At 37.3% G+C, this 24,454-nt stretch overlaps 1 protein-coding gene across 1 annotated transcript; it reads left to right on the top strand.

The window, feature by feature from the left end:
- Positions 1–515: 515 nt before the first annotated feature.
- TMEM217B (transmembrane protein 217B) lies at positions 516–6,892 on the top strand. The gene is made up of 2 exons (XM_051996827.1): positions 516–772; positions 5,797–6,892. Exons 1-2 carry the CDS (start codon positions 695–697, stop codon positions 6,367–6,369), a joined length of 651 nt encoding a protein of 216 aa, XP_051852787.1. The 5' UTR covers positions 516–694; the 3' UTR covers positions 6,370–6,892.
- The last annotated feature ends 17,562 nt before the right edge of the window (positions 6,893–24,454 follow it).

Genomic DNA, 24,454 nt, shown 5'->3' with positions numbered 1-24,454 from the left:
AAAGACTCAAAATAGAAAATGTTATCCAGATCTAGAGAAAGAATTATGGAATCTGATTGTAAACTGAAACATATTATTTTTACTCTTTTGATTTTTTTTCCCTTTCCCGTGGGTTTCCCCTTTTTTCCAATTCTTTTTTCACAACATGACTAATGTTAAATAATATTAATATGATTGTATATGTAGAATTTATATCAGATTATTTGCTGTCTTGAGGAGTGGAGAGGGGAGAAAAAAATTTGGAACTCAAAATTTTATGAAAGTGAATTTTGAAAATTATCTTTACATATAATTGAAAAAATATTATTGAGTGTGTTAGGAGGAGAAGGGTCTATGTCTGGATTTGAATCCCGGTTTTTCAGACCCAGGTCCAATGCAATCCATCTCTGTGATTCCAAAATAGGATAGGGGGTTGACAACAGCCCCTTCCTAGGTGGTTTCTCCCACCAGACACTAGAATGGGGAGCAGGGGGGGAGGGGGAGGAAGAGTTGACCATCCTTCCTGTCTGATTGGTGGGGGAAGTGATGTGGTCATCTGTTCTGCCCCTAGTGCAGACCAGCCTCTCCAGTGGAGGAAACCAGGGACATAAGAACTGAGCTGAGGTCCCCCCACCTCCCTCTGCTCTCCCATCCCAGCTCCAAGTGTGGCCTGCTTCAAGACCCAGTTAGAGTAAAGGAGTTTCAGCTCCTGAAGATGGAAGAGAAGACCCCAAGCACAAGCAAAGTTCCAACTATTACAGATATAAAAAGTGACCTTGGGATAGCAGAATTGGTGAGGAAATAGGAGAGAAGGGGACCCTGGCTTTTGAAAAGATGTGCCTACCTGGGCCAAAGGGAAGGGAGCTGGTGTGGAAGAGGGAAAAGTCCAGTAACAGTCTTAAGTCACTGAGTGGGGGGGAGATCTAGAAAGGGTCAGGAGACTGCTGGGAGGAGGGAGGATGATAATGGGGGACAGTCCAGTAACAGTCTTAAGTCACTGAGTTGGGGAGGTTCAGGGGGAAGGGTCAGGAGGCTCATGGGAAGAGGAGGGGGGATAATAATAGGGAACAGTCCAGTAACAGTCTTAAATCACTGAGTGAGGGAGGTTCAGGGGAAAGGTCAGAAGGCTCATGGGAAAAGGGAAGATGATAATGGAGTAAAGTCCAGTAACAGTCTTAAGTCACTGAGTGGGAGAGATTTGGGGGGAAGGGAGAAGAAGGCTCATGGGAAGAGAAAGGGTAATAATGGGGGACAGTCCAGTAACAGCCTTAGTCACTGAGTGGGGGGAGGTCTAAGGGAAGGGTCAGGAGGTTCACAGGAAGAGGAGGGGTAATAATGGGGGACAGTCTAGTAACAGTCTTAGTATATGAGTTGGGGAGATTCTGGGAAAAGGGTCAGGAGGAGACTCATGGGAAGAGGAAGGGGGATATGGAGGACAGGTCAGTAACAATCTTAGTAACTGAATGGGGGCAAGTTTAAAAGAAAGAGTCAGGAGTCTCATAGGAGGAGGGAGAATGATAATAAAGTTAAGGATAACTGTAGGACTCTTTAGGAAGGATATAGGGACAGATCATGTGGCCATCAGTGGCCTGACAGCTGTCCCTCGTACGTTGACAAGCCACCAGAATGCATATCATGCTAAGGCAGGATTGAGGGAAGTGAGCAGTGAGGGCAATCTTCCTATTTCAGCTCCATTCTCCTGGAACTGAAAAGGGGAAGGGAGAGACAAGGAGAGGCTTCCTGGGCTATGAGTCTAGACTGATATACCAAGTTTAGAATCATATTTTGAGCTCCTAAGGGTAGAAGAAATGTTTTTAGGTAACTATGAGTATCCCCATCTCCTCCTGTCCCATCCTCTTATTGTATATATACAAGCACACACATACACACATATACATATACATATACATATAAATAGATGTGCTTTAATAGCTTAAAACTGTACAAATTTTGTCATACTCTATGTGTATGTATGTGCACATATATATGCTGATATATAATTTATATGATAAATATAATATGAATGTGTTATATGCATATGAGCACTGTGCATGTGTATATATTGTTGTTTCATTATTTTCAGTTGTGTCTGACTCTTTGTGACCCCATATGAGGTTTTCTTGGCAAAGATTTGCCATTTCCTTTTCTAGATTGAGTTTACAGATGAGGAAACTGAGAAAAACAGGATAAAGTGACTTGTTCAGGAACACAGCTAGTAAGTGTCTGAGACTAGATTTTAATCCAGGAATATGAGTCTTCCTGCTTCCTAGTACAGCACTCTTATCCATTAAGCCACCCAGTTGCCCTGCAGTTACATATCTATATGTATTTAATTTTATTTCTCTTTGTTGTGGCAATTAGGTTTAAGTGACTTGCCCAGGGTCACACAGCTAGGAAGTGTTAAGTGTCTGAGGCCAGATTTGAACTCAGGTCCTCCTGACTTTGGGCCTGGTGCTCTATTCATTGTGCCATCTAGATGCCCTATCTATATATATATATATATATTTTTAAATAGCTTACAATGTCTCCAAAACATTTGGAATGCCCTCTGTGTAACCATACATATTTTCTTGTTCAATTATGTCCAATTCTTGATGACTCCATGGACCATGGAGTTTTCTTGGCAAAGATAATGGAGTGGATTGCCATTTCCTTCCCTTGTGAATTAAGGCTGGATTGCCATTTCCTTCTCTAACTCATTTGACAGATGAGGAAACCGAGGAAAGCAGGGTAAAGTGACTTTCCCAGATAGCTTGTAAGTATTTGAGGCTAGGTTTTGAACTCAGGTCTTCCTAACTCCAGGCCTTAGGGTCTATCTACTGAACAAGTCATCTGGCTACCAATAGACACATAAATACATATATACCTATGTATATAACAGTATTATAATATATATGGCGCATATATACATCACATAAAATAGCTAGCATGTATTTAAGATTCACAAAGTGTTTTACAAATACTCTCATTTGATCCTCTCAACTACCTTGGGAGGTAGCTGCTAGTATTACCTTCATTTTATAAGTGAGGAAACTGAGGTTTAAAACCTAGCTAGTAAGTGTCAGTGATTGGATTTGAACTTGGGAATTCCTAACTCCTAAGGTCAGCTTTCTATCCATTCTGACCCTTAGTTATCAATAAGTATGTATGATATGAATATATAATTTTATTAATTAATTTTTTCATATTTAACATATTTATTTGTACCTGCTATATCTATATATATACAAGCTCATTTCAAGTAGGGATTGTTTTTATTCTTTCAACTTCTTTCTCATAGTTAGTGATGCCTGGCATAATAGCTGGTGTTTAATAAATATTTGAATTAATCATTTGAGGAATTGCTTGATTATTAATCCTGAACTCTGGGATTTGAACAGAGGGCCATCCCATTTGAAAAGTGGGATGTTCTCATTGAATTCTGACCAGATCCCGGAGATAAGGGATTAACCTGGAGCAAAGATTTCATTCCTAAGAATGGGAGGAGAAAAGTAGGGTGAGTTTAGGGCACTACATGGATTTTTCTATTACTGTTAGAAGATGGAAGGGAGAAGGAGGAGTGTCCAGGCAGTGGTATGCTGCTAAATGTTTAATATCAGCTAACTGGAAAAAAAGGATGCAGAATATACTTTAAATTTAGTGCGCATTATTAATGTTTTCTCTACCACATTTTTAAGTCTAGACAATCAACCAAAAAAAACACAAAACTCAGACCATGATTTCTGAGATGTAAATGCTCACACCAAAAATTTAACAATTTTGAATTGTTATGATCCAGGCATCTGAAGGCCTCTGCAGGGTAGTCATAATAATGTGAATTAGGACAGCAAATGCTAGTTGCAAATGATGTGTTAAGGGTCTAGCACCCAATGATGAGATTTAGGCATCATATGTTAGGGTTTAGTCATGTAAAGTAATAGTAATAGTAACTAATAATAGTAGAAGTACTAATAGTAGTGGTAGTAGTAGTAGTAATAGTAGTAGTACTAACAATTATAATAGAAGTAGTAATAATAGTGGTAGTAATAATAGAAGTACTAATAGTAATGGTAGTAGTAATAGTAGTAGTAGTAGCACTCATGATAGAAATAGCAATAGTAGTGGCAGTAATAGTAGAAGTACTAATAGTAGTGGTAGAGGTAGTAGTAATAGTAGTAGTAGTAGCAATTCTGATAGAAGTAGTAATAGTAGTGGTAGTCATAGTAAAAGTACTAATAGTAGTGATAGTGGTAGTAATAGTAGTAGTAGTAGTAGCAGCAGTAATCATAATAGAAGTAATAATATTAGAAGTAGTACTAGTGGTGGTAATTGTAGTAATATTAGTAGTAGTAGAAGCAATAGTAGTCATGATAAAATTGATAGTAGTAGGGGTAGTAATAATAGAAGTGTTAATAGTAGTGGTAGTGGTAGTTAGTAATAGTAGTTGTGATAGAAGTAGTAATAGTACTGGTAGTAATAATAAAAGTACTAATAATAGTGGTAGTAGTAGTAGTAAGAGTAGTAGTAGTAGTAGTAGTAGTAGCGGTCATGATGGAAGTAGTAATATTAGTGTAGTAATAGTAGAAGTAGTATTAGTGGTGGTAATTGTAGTAATAATAGTAGTAGCAGCAATAGTAGTCATGATAAAATTGGTAGTGGTAGTGGTAATAGTAATAGTATTAGTAATAGCAGTAGCAGTAGTCATGCTTAGAAGTGGTAGTGGTAGTGTTAGTAGTAATATTAGTAGTAGTAATAATAGTAGTAGTGTAGCAGCAACAGCAGCAGTATTCTTAGCATTCAAATTCAGATGTTCCAAACTTTATCTAAAGCACTTTCTTCACAACAGTTCAGGGAGGTGAATTATTCAAATATGATAAATATTCCCATTTTATCAATAAGGAAGCTGGGGTCCAGGTTGGAGAAATAACATCCTCTCTCTCAATAGTATAATGCAATCTCAAAGTACAATCCTTGGATTCTTGGAGGCCTTTTCACGAGGCCAAACTATTTTCACAATAATACTAAGATATTATCCATTAAAATACTCCCGTCATTTCCAACTATATATTGGTTTGAGGCCAGATTTTCTTCATATACTTTAGTCAAAACAACATATCACAACAGATTGAGTGCAGAAGCAGATGTGAGAATACAGCTGTCTTCTATTAAGCCATATATTAAAGAGATTTTTTGGTGGGAGGAAACACCAAAAAAAAAAAAACAACAAAAAAAAAAAACCCAAACCTATTTAAATCAATGCATTCTTCTTTTTTTTTTTTGAAAATAGTTACTTTTTATAAAAACATACCATTCATGTTAGCTTTTAACAGATTATTAAAGTTATTACTCAATTATTTAGCAGTGTTTTTAAATGACATAACACATGGCAACATATTATTATAATTTTAAAATAAAGACATTTAAGATTTTTCAGTTTTAATTTTTATTATGGTTGTATATGTATTCACACATACACAGACACATAAATATATTTGTGGGCTACATGACATATCCCATATAAAACATAAACTTAAAAGCTTCTTGGAGACTCAATTTTTAAGAGTATAAAGGAATCCTCATTAATTTTTGAGACCACCATGTAGGAATCCCCAGACTCAAAAGTTTGAGAACATTTAATATATTTATTTTAAATAATGGTAAAACCAAGTTTAAGATCCAATTCTGCTGATTCCTCTTGTCAGTGTTCTTTTCACCACCTTTTATCACTTTTGACTTTTGACAGACTAGTTAAACTGATTGATGCCATAGCTGGCTCTGACATCTGTTTTCCATAGCAGTTTTTAATTTTAATTTTGTTTTTTCAAACTTTCTCTACAGGGGTTGCTTTGGCAACAAAAATGCAAGATAAGCCCCAAATGGGGATCTTGCATAGGAGGTATTTTCACCATATTCATGACCATCCAGTCCCTCATTCTTGACTTGAACCAGACGACTTCCTTTGGTAAGGATCCCAACAAATTCAACATCTATGAAGAGCTCTCTGGCTTGGTCCTCTGGACTTTCAATCGCAAGAATAACATCATCATCTTATTATCTATCACCACTCTCCTGGCTAGCTGTATCCTCCTCTACTCTGTGTATATGAAATTCTACCTGGGTCTCCTCATCTACAGTTTCTGGATCATCATTTATGAAATCATCTACTGTATCCTAATTCTGCTAATCTCTGAGGCCATCATTCCGGCCTTTCAGCCAGTAAAGTATTATCTGTGGATTAGCCAAATTTCTCGCATGATCATCCATGCCTTCTGGTTACCCTTTGTCATGATCTATGCCTACAGTCTCTTTAAAGGCCCAAACCATTTGGCCAAGAAGAGTATACATGACTTACCCACGTTTGATTCCTGGTCCCCTATGGGCATATCAACCCATGATAGAAAGTTCACCTGATCTTGTAAGGAGGAAGGAAGGGAAGAAGGAAGAAAGGGATTTCTAGATTTCCTTACTTCCTACCTTCTTAATTCCTGATCCTGATGCCTTCTGTTGATGTTGATTCTTATTCCAAGTTAATACTTTTTTTTTCCCAAGTAAGATATTGTTCTGCAGGCAAAATCTGGGCAGGGTGGAGGGGGAAGGAGAGAATGAGGAGAGGGAAGAGTTCGCTTGGACCATTTGTTATTTTTATCTATTTCTTTTGGTGTTTAATAATAAATTATCTTGCATTGTTCCTTACCTTTTAGTTCTTTACCTGAATTCTCTTTTTCTCTTGTCATTTACTGTGTTACATTTTTATTTCTTCAGAAAGTCATTTCAACCTTATATGAAATTAGTTGTCCTAGAGTTTCTGTTCAGGCAATGTGATGTAATCACTCTTTCACTCAATCAACAAATATTTCCTAAGAAATCTGTTGTGCACAATGCATTATACTAGGTGCTGGAAGAGATTTAAAATAAAAAAAGATTAATAAAAGGAAATTTCTTGGCCTTAAAGATTTTGTAGTCTAGTTTGAATAATGAGACAAATACACAAGATTCAAATAATTTAAATTTGAATAAATATTCAGAGTACAAACTGTTCTGGGGTGAGCTAGGAGAAGATTCAGAAAGGATTTTTTTCCTAATCCATCAATCAATAAATATTTACTAAGTACCTACTATGTGTCAAGAACAGTACTAAGCTCTGGGGATACAAAAAAGAAGCAAAAGGCAATCCTTGCCCTCAAAGAGTTTTTAATCTAGTGAGGGCGACAACATGCAAACACGTATACAAAACAACCTAAGGGAAGGCAGTGGAATGAAGTATTGAGGAAGGTTTTCTGTAAAAGATGAGATTTTAGTTAGAACTTAAGAGAAGTCAAAGTGTAATTGGGGTTGGGGAGAGTATTCCAAGCATGAGGGCAGCTAAGAAAAAGGAACAGAATCAAGAAATGGAATGTCTTGTTTGTTGAATAGCCAAGAGACCACTATCACTGGACAAAAGAATACATGTGGGAGTAAGGTGTAAGAAGACTGGAAAGATAGAAGTGGACCTGGTTAGAAAGGGCTTTGAATGTTCTAAAGAACATTTTGTATTTGATCCTGGAGGCAATAGAGAGCCACTGGAGTTTATTGAGTAGGGAAGTGACATGATCAGACCTGTGATTTGGGAAAATCACTGGGGCTGAATGAATGAAGGATGTATTGGAGTGGGAAGAACCTGGAGTAGGCTGACCCACCAGCAGATTCGCACAGTGGTCCAGGTGTGAGGAGATGGGGGCCTGCATTTTTTGGTTAGTGGTTGCCCTTTGTTCTCAGAGATGACCAAAATGACATCACTATATTGGAGTTGAATTTCTGTGTGTCTAACTGTGGCTGATAGACCAATACGAGCTCAGAAGGCTCTGCCACAAGTTGGACACAAAAGAGTCCTTATGAACAATAGGGGTGGACTCTCCAACTTTGCACATCTTATGTTTCTTCTGAACTAATTCAATTCTGTTTTGCTCACAGAGCACAACACTTTTTCTAATGAGGGCAGGCCATGCTGGGGGGTCCTGTGCCAGTGTCTTCCCTGTCATAAATCGATTCTAAAGTTCTTAAAAGACACCTTGAGAATGTCTTTGTATCACTTTTCCTAACCACCTTATGAAGGCTTGGCCTATATGAGTTCTCCATAAAATAATAATAAATAAAATAATAATGCATTTGGCATTCAAACAGTGTGGCCAGATCTACAGAGTTGTGCCCTCTGCAGTAGAGCTGGAATACTTGGCAGTTTACTTTGAGAAAGGACCTGACAGGTAATGTCAAGAGAGAAGAGGGTGTATGAGGGATGCTGAAAAGGGAAAATTGACAAGCTTTGGCTACAGCGTGGAGGGGTGAGAGAAGGTGAGAAAATAAGGATGCTTCCTAGATTTTATGTTGCCCTCCAGAAATGAGGTGGGCGGTGTAGTAGGAAGGCAGGGTTTGGAGGAAAAGATGAGATCTTATTTGGACATGTGAGTTTAAGATAAGTGGATAGCCAATTGGAAATGTTTGAAAACCACTTGGAGATTGAGATTGGACTCTGAAAAACAGAATATCTACAACTAGAGATACTCATAGAGGAGGGTATTACAGATGTAGGAAACAGTATGAATAGAGATGTGGAAGTAGGATGTGTTTGGGGAGCACTGATGTGTGAAAGGATAAAATGTGAGATAAGGTTATCGAGGTAGGTGGGGGACACTAGAAGGGGAGGAGGTAGCATGGTGAGCACCAAAATATCATGTATTTGAACTTTATTTGGAAATCAAGGGGCAACTGGGCATCACAGTGAACAGAGTACTAGTCCTGAAGTCAGGAGGATCTGAGTTCAAATTTGACCCTCAGCCACTAGCTAAATGACTCTCAACAAATTACTTAACCTTGATTGCCTTAAAAAAAAAAAAAAGGCAACAAAGGATCATTGAAAGTTTTCAAGCAGCCTGCTGTGGCATATTATCACATCTCAGCTTAAGAAGCTTAATAAAGAAATAGGATATAAGTTAATTTGGAGGTGCAGGGAAAGGTCTTGATAAGAAGACCCTTCAGTAAGTAGCCCATTGCAGTATTCTAGGTAATGTAATGATGTTGTTACACTCCTAAAAAAAAATCCATCATTTCATTTGCATAGTGGAGGAGGCTCCCTCTACTGTTGCCTATTATACTTCCTCCATGCGTTGGTAGACAGTTTCATGAATTGACCAAAACCATCATCTGCTAGCAATGAGTGACCAACACTTTGCCTCTTATCAAACACCCTTCCAAATTAGTAAGACCTTCAGATCTTGCACTGTCCTGGCATAATTTCACAAAACTCACCATTTCTTCACCTGATGAATGAGAAATCAATCAAGGTCATGCTTTAGTGGAGCAATAATAGCTCACATAGCATTGTAAGGTTAAATCAGTGGTTCTCAAAGTATGGTCTAGAGAATCCTGGGGATCTCTGAAATCCTTTTAGAAAGTCTACAAATTCAAAAATAGTTTTTATTTCCAATGTGGTAAATGTCTATAAATATAATCCAGATAAACAAAAATGCTTTGGAGAGATCCTCAATAATTTTTAATAGGATAAAGATACTGAAGACAAAAGTTTGAGAACCACTGGAATGCTTTCTTTACAACAAAGAGGAGTGATTTTTAAAAAATTGTTCAGTTGTGTTCAACTCTTTGTGACCCCATTTGAGATTTTCTTGGCAAAAATACTGGAGTGATTGTCATTTCCTTCTCCATATCATTTTACAGATGAAGAATTGAAGAAAATAGATTTGTGACTCCTCCAGAGTCACACAACTAATAAGCCTCTGACGTCACATTTAAACTCAGGTCTTTGTGATTTCAGGCCAGGTGCTGTTTCCACTTCGACATCTAGCTGCCCTTATTTAAAATAAATAAATTACCCCCTCTCCCCCGCCATTTTACAGATGAGGAAACCAAGATCCAAAGAGTTTAAATGATTTATCTACATTCCTATATCTAGGAAATAAAGGTGCTAGAACTTAAAAGCCTGTGATGGGTGATGAGATTCTGCAGGTGGGTATGAGAACAAAGAAATGAATTCAGATAATATGAGAGATCTTATAGAGAGCTGGATTACTGACTCAATGTATGGGAAGAGAGACAGGAAAATGTCAGAAATAATTCAGTTATGAGCACAGATACTACAGGCAACAGTAGTGGCACTTATTACAGGATTAAATGAGATAATACATAGATGGCACCTGGGGTCCCTCACATACTCCTCCACATACATACAAACTATGTGCCCCCAAGTTTAAACTCAAAACCATAACTTCTAGCTGAGCTGAGGACACAGTTCAAAAGAACTGCATTAAACAAAAGGCAATGGTAAGAGAAGCAGTAATCAAGCATTAATCTTGCCTTAAAGGCAGGGTCATACATACCATACCCCCCACACCATTAAGGGGAGGAGTAGACACGTGTAAGTGGCCCACATGGCGGGAGCCTGTGATCAAAGCACACAGGCTTGGAAAAGCAACTCACACCTCTAATATTGAAGGTCACTGAAGTTTTCTGCTGCTATTTATTGGTCTGCTGGTGGTTGCTGTATGTTATCCTTCACCACCATCTTCTGTCTTGCATCACTTTGGGGCTATCTAAAGGCATCTAGATGGTACAGTGTAGATAGTGCTGGTCCCGGAGTCAAAAAGAGTCATTTTTGTGAGTTCAAATCCAGCCTGAGACAATAATTCTGAGACCCTGGCCAAGTCACTTCATCCCATTTGCCTAGTTTCCTCATCTGTCAAATGAACTGGAGAAGCAAATGCAAACCACTCCAGTATCCTCAAATGTAGTCAACAAAGATTTTGACACCACTGTGATGATTCAACAACACTAGTTATTTCAATACCAATCTGCTAGGGTAGTATAACTACTACTAACATTTACACAGCACTTACTGTGCGCCAGATACTAACCGAGGAAGCCTTTTCCTGATAAGGACAAGTTAATTGCTCCTTGTTCATAGCTGCCATCCCCTTCTGACAAAAGCCATGGAACACAACCCCAAATTAAATTATTTCATCTTTTCCTTTTATCTGGAGCTGATAGGATCCTTTTTCACTGACAACTATCTAACTTAAGGTTAACCCCCTCCCCCAACATCCTCTCTAGCTTGCCATGAAAATGAATTTGAGCCCATACAGTTCAATCAGTTGATAAACATTCAGAGTCTATTATGATCCAGACACTATGCTAAGTACAGGGAGTGCAAAGAAAAGCAAAATACAGTCAATGCTCTCAAGAAGCTCATACCTTCAATGTATGACAGTACAGTTTACCTCAGGATTTATCATTAATTGGTTCCAGAAGGCTCAGTGAATGGCAAAAACAGTGAGTACTAAATGGATTTTGCCCATGAGGAGACCATCTCCAATCCAAAGTCTAACTATTCCTCCCCCATCCAATTCCCCAAAAGGGCTTCTAGCTGTGGAGAAACAAGCCCACCTAGCCTAGCCGAGCTCCTCCCTTCTTGACCCCATTCACTTTTTGAAAGGAACTTCAGCCTTTATACTCTTCCCCCAGGGTCATTCCACACAAGCTTCCTGGGCAGGAGGACGGGAGGGTGCTAGATGTGGAAGCAGAGGTTCTGGTCCCACACCCTCCACTGTCCAGCCCTCAGGACTGCCAGGAGTCCGGGTCTGCCTCTACTCCCACCATCACCATCGCTTCTGCCCCTGACGCTTCTCCTGCTGAGCCCACTGGCAGCTGCTGCTGTTTGGGGAGCTGCCCCACAAGACACACAGCCTCAGCATCGAGCATTCTAACCTGACAGCGGCCTTTTCTGGGGATGACCTGCCCATGGCCAACCTTGCCAGGTTCAACAAGTGCTGAACTAGCTAACTAATAGTCTTGACTAGTACTTGACTAGTAGTGAAGTGCTGAAGCATATTTTTTTTCTCATTGAAATGCATCTAATATTGAATTTGACATGTTTCAATGCAGGTAAGGGCAGAGGTACCATTATATAGAGTGAGGGAAAGAGGAGGCAAGGATCCCAGCATGGAAGCATGATAAAGTCCAGAGGAGCACAGCCAGGTGCAAAGCCAAGTGGAGAAACGGAGGAGTGGAAATGAGTGAGGATGAAGTCTTGACAACTGAGGGAGTCTTTGGAAAGGCACCTCTTCCTTAGGCAAAGGAGGAGGATGGGAGGAAGACTCTTGAAAGGTTTTGAAATGAGAAGGATGAAGGGTAGAGGGAATTCCTCTTCAGAGCAGCCACCTTCCTTTCCAAAAAATGATATAGGTTGGCAGGGACATCAGCTGAGACCATGGCAAGTGTCCAGAAAATGCTAGTCATTTAGGAACATTTACTAAAGTGATATAATTGTACAACTCTCTTTGTGTCTCTCTGCCTCTGTTTCTGTCTCTGTCTGTCTGTCTCTATATACACACACACTTTTACTGGAAGAATTGTTCTGGATAGACTAACAAAATTTTCCTTAGTTGGCTCCTATTTAGAAATGGAAAGAAAGAGGAAGAAAATGGAATGGGAGTAAATCAGTGGAAAGTTGTCCTTCTGCCCTGCTATATGTCCTTACTCAACCATTCCTAATTATAGCAAAAGTTTGCTCCCAATGACATTGATTGTGCTTTCAGACAATGCCCCTGTAGATAAGTGGACCCAGGTCCTTGTAGCTGAGCCGGATGGGGAAGGGGAAACTTCAAAGGAGTCAGAGGTAACTATCCAGTCCAACATCCTCATTCAACAATGGAAGAAGTGGAGGGCAGACAGGTAAGTGACTTGTCAATGGCACTTCAGTAGTGTTAGCAATAGGATCTGACTCTAAAGTCATATATCTTTCCACTATTCTCACACTCATCATCAATTGTAGCCATTGCTAAGAACAATAAGCAAAAACCAAAACCAAAACCAAAACATGGGGTTTGTATCCACTAGTTTTTGAATAGGCAATGGAATAAGAGGTAAAGTCAATAGAGTACCAGGTTTGGAATCAGAAAGATTCATCTTCCTGAGTTCAATCTGGCCTCAGACACTCACCCAGCTGTATAACTATGGGCAAGTTATTTCTTCTGTTTCCCTCAGTTTCCTCATCTGTAATATGAATGGAAGAAGGAAGTGGCAGACCTAATATTTTTACCAAGAAAACCTAAAATAGAATCACAAAGAGTCAGATACCATTAAAATGAAGGAACAGAAACAAAATGGAATATCACTAAAGGTTTTTGAACAAAGAAATGAGTAGGATGGGCTACAAAGATAGATGAGACACAAGTCATGCTCATAATGGACTAGACAACTAATAGAGAAGCAGCTGCTGATCTTCCTGGTCTTCTTTCTAAAATTTCCCCTTTCAGTCTGTTCTTAAGATCCTACTAACTGAGTACTCTATTCATGCTTGGCTCTCATTGAATCATTCTTTTATTCAAAAACCTTCAGTGATACCCCGTTGCCTACCCCCTAAAAATCTCCTAAAGCTGACATATAAGATCCTCCACAATCTGATTCCAAAGTGTCTGCCCTGTCTTAATCTATATCAGTTTCATTCACATATTCTATGTTCCATTCAAACTAATTATGTTCATCCTATTCTCATTTTGTTCTATCCTTGTATCCTTTGTATCTAGCCTTTATTCACTCCTTCCCTTGTCTCTGGAATGTTATATTACTCCAATAATGTCAACCTATCAAGTTTCTCCTTGCCTTCAACTGTGATGTTCTTTTTTTCTTTGGGAAGGATCCTTTTTTAAAATAGCATTTTATTTTTCCAAATACAAATAAAGATAATTTTCAACATATGTTTTTGTAAAACTTTGTGTTCTATTTTTTCTCTCTTCTTTTACCTTTCCCCTCCCCAAGACAGCAAGCAATCTGATATAGGTTAAATATGTGCAATCCTTTTAAACATATTTCCATATTTGTCATGTTATACAAGAAAAATCAGACCAAAAAGAAAAAAGAAAAAAACCATGAGAAGGAAAAACAAACAAAAAGGTGAAAATACTCCATAGTTCTCTCTCTGGATATGATTGGCATTTTCCATCCCAAGTCTATTGGAATTACCTTGGATCACCTCATTGCTGAAAAGAGCCACGTCCATCACAGTTGATAATCTTGTTACTGTGTACAATGTTCTTCTGGTTCTGCTCTTAATAAGTCAGAAAACTCCCCTAACATCCTGCTTTCTCTTGTGCCAGTGATGTTTCTTCCTTAATTATTTTTTTCAGAGTTCTTTGCCAGGACCTCTTCTTTATGTTAATCTCTCTGGAGGTAATCCCCAACTTGCCTTCATACATTGGGTTGAATGCTCATTTGGTGGTTGTTATTCTCAAGTTCAAAGGATTACTATATAGTTATAGTTCTAGAGTCAGGAAGACTCACCTTCCTGAATTCAAATCTGGCCCCAGACACTTATTAGCTGAGTGGCCCTGAGCAAGTCACGTAACCCTGTTTGTTTCAGTTTCTTCATCTGTTAAATGAGTTGAAGAAGGAAATAGTAAATCATTCCAGTGCCTTTGCCAAGAAAACTCCAAATGGGGTCACAAGAAGTCAGACATGACTGAAAACACCAAGTTCTACACAGAAAGCTGCAGAATCAGGTCTTTTTGCTTCAAATCCAACATTGCCTCTTCATCCAGGATCTGAAACATCTATGATATTAACCCCATAATGGTTTATCCTGGACATTCTACTCTGTCCTTTCAAAGGTCATCGGGAGTCAGAGGATGAGGAAATTGAAGTTTAGAAAGTCATTTTCCCAAGGTCACACAGATAGGAAGTAGAAATCTTACCAGGTTTCTTACCTATGGTTTTAAGGTCCTACCACAAATGTTTAATTAGGAAAGAGAAGGAATTGGAGGGAGGTGCACTTTCCTTAATGGACACAAGGTGGCAGTCCAAGAATAGGATTTTTCTCCATCTTCATTTTTCCTCCCTCCCCTTTTATAGGGACCATTTCATCTTAAAGAAAGAGTTGGAGAATTGGGAGGGTGAAAGAATAATAAAAAGGGATAATAGGCACAAAAGAGGCAGAGGACATGCAAGAAAAGCTGGCAGTGAAAAAGTAATCTTTAATAATTTCTGATTTCAAATTTCAAAAACTTTGTAACAAATATGCATCACAAAATAAAATTCTTTCATTGGCTGTGTCTGAAAACATGTCTTCTGCATTTTGAGTCCATCACTATTTTGTCAGAGATGGATCCTTCATCAATCTCTTAGAACTGTGATTGGTCACCATACTGATTAAAGTTCTTGTCTTTCAAAGTTTTTTAAAAATTATTTGTACATATTTCCTATTTTGTTCAGTTTACTCTGCATCAATGTATAGAGGTCTTCCCAAATTTCTTAGAAATTGTCTATCTTTGTCATTTCCTTTATTGAAATATTGTTCCATTATATTTATAAAATATCATCTATTTAGATATTCTCTAAAGGTAGACATCCCCTTACTTTAGAGGTTTGTGTTTTTTTTAAATACTTTTTATACCAAAAAAAAAAAAATCAAACCAGAAACAAACCAAACCAAACCAAACCAAAACCTCCTCATTATTTAGCACCTGATAGGCGGGAGATTCTGTTTATGTGGTCAAACAATGAGCTCTTTGGGTTCACGTGTTCTGCAAAAAGACTATTTTTTTCGTGAAACAACTAAAATTGAAACTAAGTGCTATTATCAGTGATACAAATCTAAAATCAGGATTAAAAAAGGGACTTTTGGAGAGTTCACAGACTGAACTTCTTCATTGTTAGTAAGAAAAAATTCAGCTGGACTAAATACATATAGGAATTTCTAATAATATGTCCCTTTGATGAAAATTCTTCAATACTGAAAATGCTAGAATGTCATAGAGTGGGGTACAAAAATGTTATTCAATTGTTTCAGCTGTGTCTTATACCATTAGGGGTTTTCTTGGCAGAGTTATTGGAGTGGTTTCCATATCTTCTGATCATTTTACAGGTGAGAAAACTGAAACAAACAATGACTTGCTCAAGATCACATAGATAGAAAGTATCTGTGGCCAAATTTGAACTGGTGAGATGAGTCTTTCACATTCTAGTTCCTGCACTCTATCCACTCCTCCACTTAACTGCTCCACGGTATAGAGACCTATAGATGAACACATGAAGATATGTTGTAAGGCATTTTGAGGATTTGGGTCTTGAGCTCAACAGATCCAAACTCAATTTATTTAAATAACAATGTTTTGTTGTTGTTTTGATTTCATTAAGTGTGGAGTACCTTTGTGTTTGGAAACTTTCTCCAAGAATGCAGAGAGGCAACTACTCAATTAACTTGAGATCTTAAATTGTTGCCTGGGGGGCACTAAGGAGATAAGGGACTTACTAATAGTTAATAATCTCAAAAGAAACAACCATATGGTACAGAATAGAGAATGCTGGGTCTGAGTCAGGAATACCTGAGTTTTTTTAAAATTTTAATTAATTTGTTTATTTTTAATACACATTGTTTTATGGATCAAACCATAATTGGGAGAGAAAGATCAGAACAAAAGGGAAAAACCATTGGAGAGGGAAAAAAAAAACAGAAAGAAGTGAATATAGCATATGCTGATTTATATTCAATCTCCATACTTCTTTTTCTAGATGTAGATGGTATTTTCTCTCCAAAGTCTATTGGGTTTGTCTTGGAGAATACCTGAATTAAAAAAACTTATTTGTTCAGAGTTATTATGTGACTCTGGACAAATCATAACCTCTTTGTGCCTCAGTTTCTCCAACAATGAACTGGGAATAATAATAGCATCAATCTTGCAGTCCTGTTATGAAGATCAAAGGAGATTTTTGGTTTTGGGTTTGTTTTTTTTTAAAGTCTATTTTATTTATTTATTTATTTTCCCCAGTTATATTCAAAACCAAAAAAATTTTACATTTGTTTTCAAATGAGATATTTGTACAAAAATACAGATGCTATGTGAATACTTATTTCCTTTCCTCCGCTAAACTTGTATGTGTCAAACTTGTATGTGTCAAAAGTAAAATTTGAATTGGGATCACTGCCTCTCTTTAATTCTTCAGAAATTGTAGCATAAAATTGATCTGCTGAACATATACACCTCATACGAAGATTATCAATGGTTAGAAGTTGGGCCTTTGTTTCAGAAAAACATCTGAAGTCATGAAAAGCACTTACACAATTTCTCAAAGATAAACTAGTTTTCTTTGCTTCTCTTCAAATTTGATTCCAGTATGCAAAAGACCATAATTTAGACACAAATTTAGATCCAGGAGGAACCTTTACTTTGCAATCCACCCCTTTATTTTTTTAATTGAGGAAACTGAGGCTTTTAAGTGATTTTCTAGGATCACATAGATAGTGAATGGCCGAGAAAACATTTGAATCCAAGCCAAATATAACACTGTTTCCACCATGCCATATTGTTAATTAGGTTCAAAGGGAGAAATTACACTTTTTTGGGAGGGGGTAATTAAGGTTAAGTGATTTGTGATGATCACACATCTAATAAATGTCTGAAGACAGAATTGGATTCAGGTCCTCCTGATTTCAAGGCTGGTACTCTATCCACTGCATCATCTATTTGCCCCTCATTATCTCATTTTTACCTCATGACAATTCTAAGACATTTTCTGAGAAGGAACTAGATTCAGGAAAGCTTGTAGGATCTAGAATTGCCAGGGACCTTGAGATAATAATAGTAAAACCTCATTTTACAGAGGAAGAAAACCATGGCCTTGAGTGGTCAATGACTTGCTGAAGGTCCCCTAGGTAGTGACAGAGACAAAATTTGAACCCAAGTTCTCTGATTCCAAATCCAATACTCTCTTCTCTATTTCCTGGATCTGGTGACTCACCTCTAGTAATGAGCAACAATATGGACTCAGTCTAGGGCTTCAGATGTTAAGAAAAATGTGATTCATCTCATATTACACTATACCACACCACACTGACTCTTGCTGGTTGGAGTTAAGGACCAAGGAGATTCTGAAGTCCTTGAACACCTTCCTTACACATGGGCTGTGGAATAATAGGCAAGGAGCTAATTTCTGTGATCCTTGGATGGAGGTAGGATTTTATAGCCTCTAAGATCCCTTCCAGGTCTAAATGTATGATCATATGACTTTATGAACCCTCTGGACAGGACAGGTCAGTCAGATAGCTAACAGTCACTTATGGAGTTGGACTCCAGAGTAGGCTCACCTCCATCTCCCACCTCCTACCTCCCACATCTTTGTGGGGAAAAAAAAACAAAAACAAAAAAAAAAAACCTTCATCTACCCCATGGTGATTGTTATTCCACGTTCTAGGCTAAACTATTGCTCTGTTGTAGGTTAGACAATGAGCTCTCTCTCTCTCTCTCTCTTTCTATGTCTCTTTATGTTTTTTGTCTCTGTCTCTACTTTCTATCTTTCTGTCACTCTCTATCTCCTTCGCTTCCTTCTCCTTTTCTGTCTGCCTCTCTATCTCTGTCTCTGTTCCCTTTTCCTTCTCCTTTTCCCTATCTATGTAAATGTGCTTCTCTCCTTTCCTTTCTCTTTCTTTCTGCCTCTATCTCCCTCTGTCTATCTTCCTCTGTTTCTCCTCTTTCTTTACTTCCCTTCCTTCTTTTCTGTTTGTATGTATCTGTTTCTTTTCCTCCTTTTCTCTTCTTTATCTCTTTCTCTCTGTCTGCCTCCGTCTATTTCTTTGGAAAGAACTTCAGCAGTTAGAAGGCTGATCTTTGGATCTTGACCCTTCCTTTCAAGTTGGGTTTCTATAGTTGATCCTTATTAATTTGTTTGATATGAATTCTGAGAGCTTTAACACACACACACACACACACACACACACACACACACACACCAGACAACCCTATAATGACTCTACTCAAGAAACATCTTTCCCCTTCCTCAACACATATGGTATTTACAGTCTATGACATGCCTGCTAACCCTTAGGATTATATAGACTTAGAATTGGAAGGGACTTCTTGTCATGTTAGAATTCTTACAAGATGCTAAGTGAATGGAATTGATAGAGACAATGGTTATTTAGCAGGATGCTTAACAGTTCTCTAGATGTACTTAGGACTTACTACAGTTCCACAAGATTCACACCTTTAAGAGAGCATATATAAGGAGGAGCCCACTAAGACACAAGCCCACTCTTAGAGGCAGAGTCAGATTCATTCCACATTCCACCTTGGTTCTGGCTGGAGACATTCAGGTTGCAGGAGGCAGAAGCTGGCAGAGGCAAAGGACTAGCTGCAGAAACCAAGGAGAGAGATAGGCCTCTAAGAAAGCTAACTGGGCCCAAGGAAGGAGACAAGACTTAAAAGGAAACAATTAAGGATTTGGACTTTAAACTTCTGGCTGAATTTGAGGTGATTATTACTCTGAACTGAAAAGAAGACTGCCTCCAGAAGCCCCCCAAGAAACCTGCTCCCAGAGAACATTATATTTTAGAGAAAATTACATTGTCATATTCATAAAATTATAGATTTAGATTTGGAGGGCACTTCAGAAGTCATTTAATCTATTTCATTTTATAGATAAAGAATCTGATTAAGGAATGATTTGTCCAAAAACACCAAGTCAGCAATATGCAGAATCAGATTTTTAATTCAGGCTTTCTGGCTCCAAATCCATCTTAGAGGTCAGTTGATTATTTTCATCTTGACATTTTAATGATATTCTTTTAAAAACACTATATGCATATGTGTGTATATAGATAACATATGTCTATACACATGATTACATATACATATAGATTCAATTAATAGGCATTTATTTTATCTTCTCTGCCGTTGGGGGAAAATACAAACAAAACCCTTTTAAACAAATATTCGTTGTCATGCAAAACAAATTCTCACATTGGCTTTGTTTAAAATGTATATTTCATTCTGTATATTTAGTGCAGAAGAAGTATAAGATTCTTCCTTAAAGATCCTCTGGAACCATGATTACTTTGATCAGTATTCTTAAATCTTTCAAAATTTTCATTTTTATTTTTTATAGTGTTATTAAGGGAGAAATTATTTTCTTGGTTCTACTTATTTCACTCTATATATCAATTTATAAAAAATCTTCCTAGGTTTCTCTAAAATTGTTCCTTTCCTCACTTCTTATGACACAGTAGTATTCCATTGCATTCATATACTATAATTTGTTCAAACGTTCCCCAACTAATGGGTCACCCCTTTAGTTTCCAGTTATTTACTATCATGAAAAGAATTCTGCCCTTTTATTCATCCTCTCTGTATAAATTTTATCTCCCCAAAGACTCTAAGCTTCTTGATAATAAAGACTGTCATGTTCTCTTTTATCCCTTCATAGGACCTTCCATAGTGTTGGACACATAGCAGGTAATAATTAAATAGCTGTTGGACTGAAAAAAGGAAATCCAAAATTCAAATATAAATTGTTATTATCATCTGCCACTTTAGATTATTTCTGTCTCTGCACCCTACATTACTATGAGTAATTCAGAGGTAAATATATATTAAATCCTACTTTGTAATTGACTTTTATGATAAAACTGGAGATGTGTTTCCCTAGTGGAAAACAAAATAAAAACTCTGGCCCCAAGATGTAACACCTAAGGATAAAAAAAGCTTTGAAAATCAGATTTTTTAAAAAATGAATTTTAATGGATTATTAATTATTATGCTAAAAAAATAAACCACAAAATTCAATTACAAATTACTTAGAGTTACATTTGCACTTGACACAATGGTTTTAAAAGCTTAAAGAAAAAAAAACTGTAGTGCTTATCTGAAGAAACCACATTGGGATGAGAAGTAACTTAGCTTCTAACAAAGTTCTTACCCAGGAACCCTCATCAGGATTCAAAATGAACAAGCATTTGTTAAACTCCGTGCTGTAGAGAGAGGGTAGAAACCAGACAACCTGGTTTCAAATTCTGACTTAAATGCTATCTGCTCTGGCACAAACAATCTCCTTTTCCTCTTCCATAAGGTATAGGGGTTGAACAATTCTTCAAGAGTTGGTTCATTTTTTTTAATGGTTTTTAAAAATTATGCTAAGTATATATTATATTCATAGAATTCTACTAGATGCCATGGGAGATACAAAAATAATTTTTTTTTTTTTAAAGTGGTGTTCTGGCTAAAAAGCAACAGGGATCAAGGTAGGAAGGCCTGGGTTCAAATCTCACCTTTTAAACCAGCTGTATGGCCTGAAGCCAGTCACTTAATCTCTAAAAGCCTCAGACCACTCTTTAGGAATCTTCCACTGAACCACAGATAATTTTAAGCTGCTTCAGCAGCGATAGCTCCCAATACTAGGAAGTCTCTACCTTGGCAAATAATACATTTCTTGTATTCATGGAGTCTATAGTATTTTATGCTATTGTACATTATACTGTATTAAATACCGTAATATAATATTAAAATGTTATTGTATTGTATTGACAATACAATATAGTATAGTGGCTAAAGAACTGGTCTCAGAATCAGGAAGATATTTGTTCATACACATACTAGCTATTCCTAGTTAAGATCACTTAAGTAGAAGTAATTCTCTAAGATAAGTTTCAGAGAAGGGGTTAAACCTCATTAATAGAGGAAGTCATAGAACTCTCTATACAGATGAAATCATGAGGCTATTAAAAAAAATTGGTGTAGTGGGTAATGCTCTGGCCCCACTCTCTTAGAGCCAGACCACTATAGCAACTCCTCTAGAAATTTTTCTAATGGCATGAGCTTGAGGCCCCATCAGTTGTGTTCTCCTGTGGAGGAAACTAGTGATTAGCAACCTAGTTCCATTTAACTACTTAATTTTGGATTAGCTTTTACAAAATGATTTTACTTCAAAGATGTATCAAAAATAAACACGCAACTATTTTCTCCTCTTCCAATTCCTTGGGAACATGTTCTTGCTTATTCTCTGAAGGTAATGTGCTTGAAACTTAGCTCAGTTCCTCCATAATATTGGTCCCATCAAGTTCACAACCAAAGGGATGGATCCTTCCATTGAGTCTCCATTGAGTCAAAATGGTCACTCCAAAATATTCCTTGCTCTTCAAGGAACAAGCACTATGTTGGCTGTAAAACATGATCTAGATCCTGACTCCTCAATTCTTGTGGCTTGTTCTTGGAGTCCCAGATGAATATAAACTGCTTACATTTTTGTTTTTCTTCCCGGATTATTTATACCTTCTGAATTCAATTCTCCCTTTGCAACAAGAAAACTGTTCGGTTCTGCACACATATATTGTATCCAGGATATACTGTAACCTATTCAACATGTAAAGGATTGCTTGCCATCTGGGGGAGGGGGTGGAGGGAGGGAGGGGAAAAATCGGAACAGAAGTGAATGCAAAGGATAATGCTGTAAAAAATTACTCTGGCATGAGTTCTATCAATAAAAAGTTATTAAAAAGAAAAAAAAAGATTGGAGTCCCATCCAAAATTTCCTCAAATTAAATGAGGCAAAAAAAACCAATAGCTAGAAGTGACAGATCCTTTTGAATGCCTCTGAAGTCAGTCAAAAAGCCTCTATTCAAAACACGGTTAACACACCATAATCAGTTATGTAATGCCCATGCATATTTCACTATTTCTCCAAGGTACTTCCCCCTACAAAATCCTTACTAGTTATGTGACCCTGAATAATTTATCTTTTTTTATTTTATCTTTTCTCACCTATAAAAAAGATAAGAATAGCACCTACCTCATAGGGTAGTTATGAAGATCAAATAAGATCATGTATGTAATGTTTCGCTAGCCTTAAAATACCATAGAAATGCCAACTATTAGTATGATTATATAACATATAATATGAGATGGCATGATACAATATGATGATATATGTTATATACCATACAACGATCCACAAATGCTCAAGAATGACAAAGAAGGAAGTGATCATGAAAGGTGTTGTGGTTATTTTTGTTATTTTTTCTGACATGGTGAATCTTGAATTGATTACTAAAGGACATGGTTTAGTAGAAAGCTACTTCAGATAGACAAGAAGAACAAATAGTGGTAGTAAAAGTGAAGTACTGGAGGGATATAGTAAAGAGACTAACCAGAAGCCTGGATGTCCTAGACCACACTGTATGCACACCTGTGATCCCAAATTGCAAATGGACAATTAAGATGATGCTGATCCATGGAGGGCTTCCAAAGTTAGTTTATAGAAGTTGGAATTAAAGGTATATTAGATGATAGAAAGTCATGTGTGTTTTTGAATAGAGGTGTGATGGTGAAAATAATGCTTGAACATATCTCCTGATTGAATGGACTTGGGCTCAAGGTGCAGAGCGAGATCTACATTTCTGGATATGGCAAGTGTGTTAGCTTGTTCTGCATGATTCTGCTTATTGTTTTTCTTTTTTTTTAAGAGGGGGAAAAAGGAGCTAGTGATAATATTTCTCCCCTTCCCCCAAAAAAGAAAGTAAAAAAGAGAGTAATTTAAGAATTAAAAAAAAAAAAGATATTGAAGGGGTCAGCTAGGTGTTGAAGTGGATAGAGCACCATCCCTGAAGTTAGGAAGACATGAGTTCAAATCTGGTCTCAGACACTTAACATTTCCTAGCTGTGTGAGCCTGGGTAAGTCACTTAACCCTAATTGCCTGGGGAGGGGAGGGAAAAAAAAGGAATAGAGTTATCCTACATCTTTAAAAAAGATACTGAAAAAAACCAAAAGTAAGTTTGGAAGAAAACAGAAAAAAGTAGAATAATTTTGAAAGTAGCATGTTGAATTTATTATATATTTTTCAAAAACACTGTGTTACTGTACATGGTAGGTGCTCCTTACTCCAGACCCCATCCACTGCACCACCTATCTGCCCCCCTCCCCATTTAAAGGATTTTTAAATTGATTAAAGGGCTGTCATGTAGAAAAAGGATTAGGCTTGACCTCAGAGGAAGAAAATTGAAAGCAACAGGTGAAAGCTGGAGAGGTGGAGTAGGAATTCATAGAAGAAAAAACTTTCTGTATTGGGCTGTGCTCCCAGCAATAGTGTGTGATGATCAAGTTGTCTTAGTTCTTCTCAGCAGTACAATGATCTAAGGCAACTCCAAAAGACTCATTATGGAAAGTGTTATCCAGAGAAAGAACAGTGGATCCGAATGCTTATCGAAGCATACTATTTTCACTTTTTTAAGAGATTGTTTTTTCTTTCTCATAGTTTTTCTCTTTTGTTCTGATTCTTCTTTCATAGCATGACTAATGTGGAAATGATTGTACATGTATAACCCATATCAGATTGCTTGCTGTCTTGAGGAGGGGAGAAAGGAGAGAGGAAAAAAATTGCAACTTAAAATCTTATTAAAGTGAATTTTGAAAATTATTTTTACATGTAATTGAAATAAATACTATTAAATGTGGAGGGAAATACTATTGTCTGTGAATATTGAAAACTATCTTTATGTTTAATTGGAAAAAATAAAATACTTTTAATTGGGAGGGAAGGAAAAAAAAACTAATTAGGGCAGATCAAAAGAAAAATGGGTTCCCCAGAAATCAATGACTTGTTTATTGCTGGAAGACTTTTTTTTTTTTTTTGGCAAGGCAATGGAGCTAAGTGACTTGCCCAGGTCACACAGTTAGTGTCAAGAGTCTGAGG

Source organism: Antechinus flavipes, chromosome 4 (genome assembly GCF_016432865.1).
Source record: "Antechinus flavipes isolate AdamAnt ecotype Samford, QLD, Australia chromosome 4, AdamAnt_v2, whole genome shotgun sequence".
In the NCBI taxonomy this organism is placed as follows: Eukaryota; Metazoa; Chordata; class Mammalia; order Dasyuromorphia; family Dasyuridae; genus Antechinus; species Antechinus flavipes.
The sequence above is the reverse complement of the archived record's forward strand: the minus strand, read 5'-3'. Positions and strand labels throughout refer to the sequence as shown.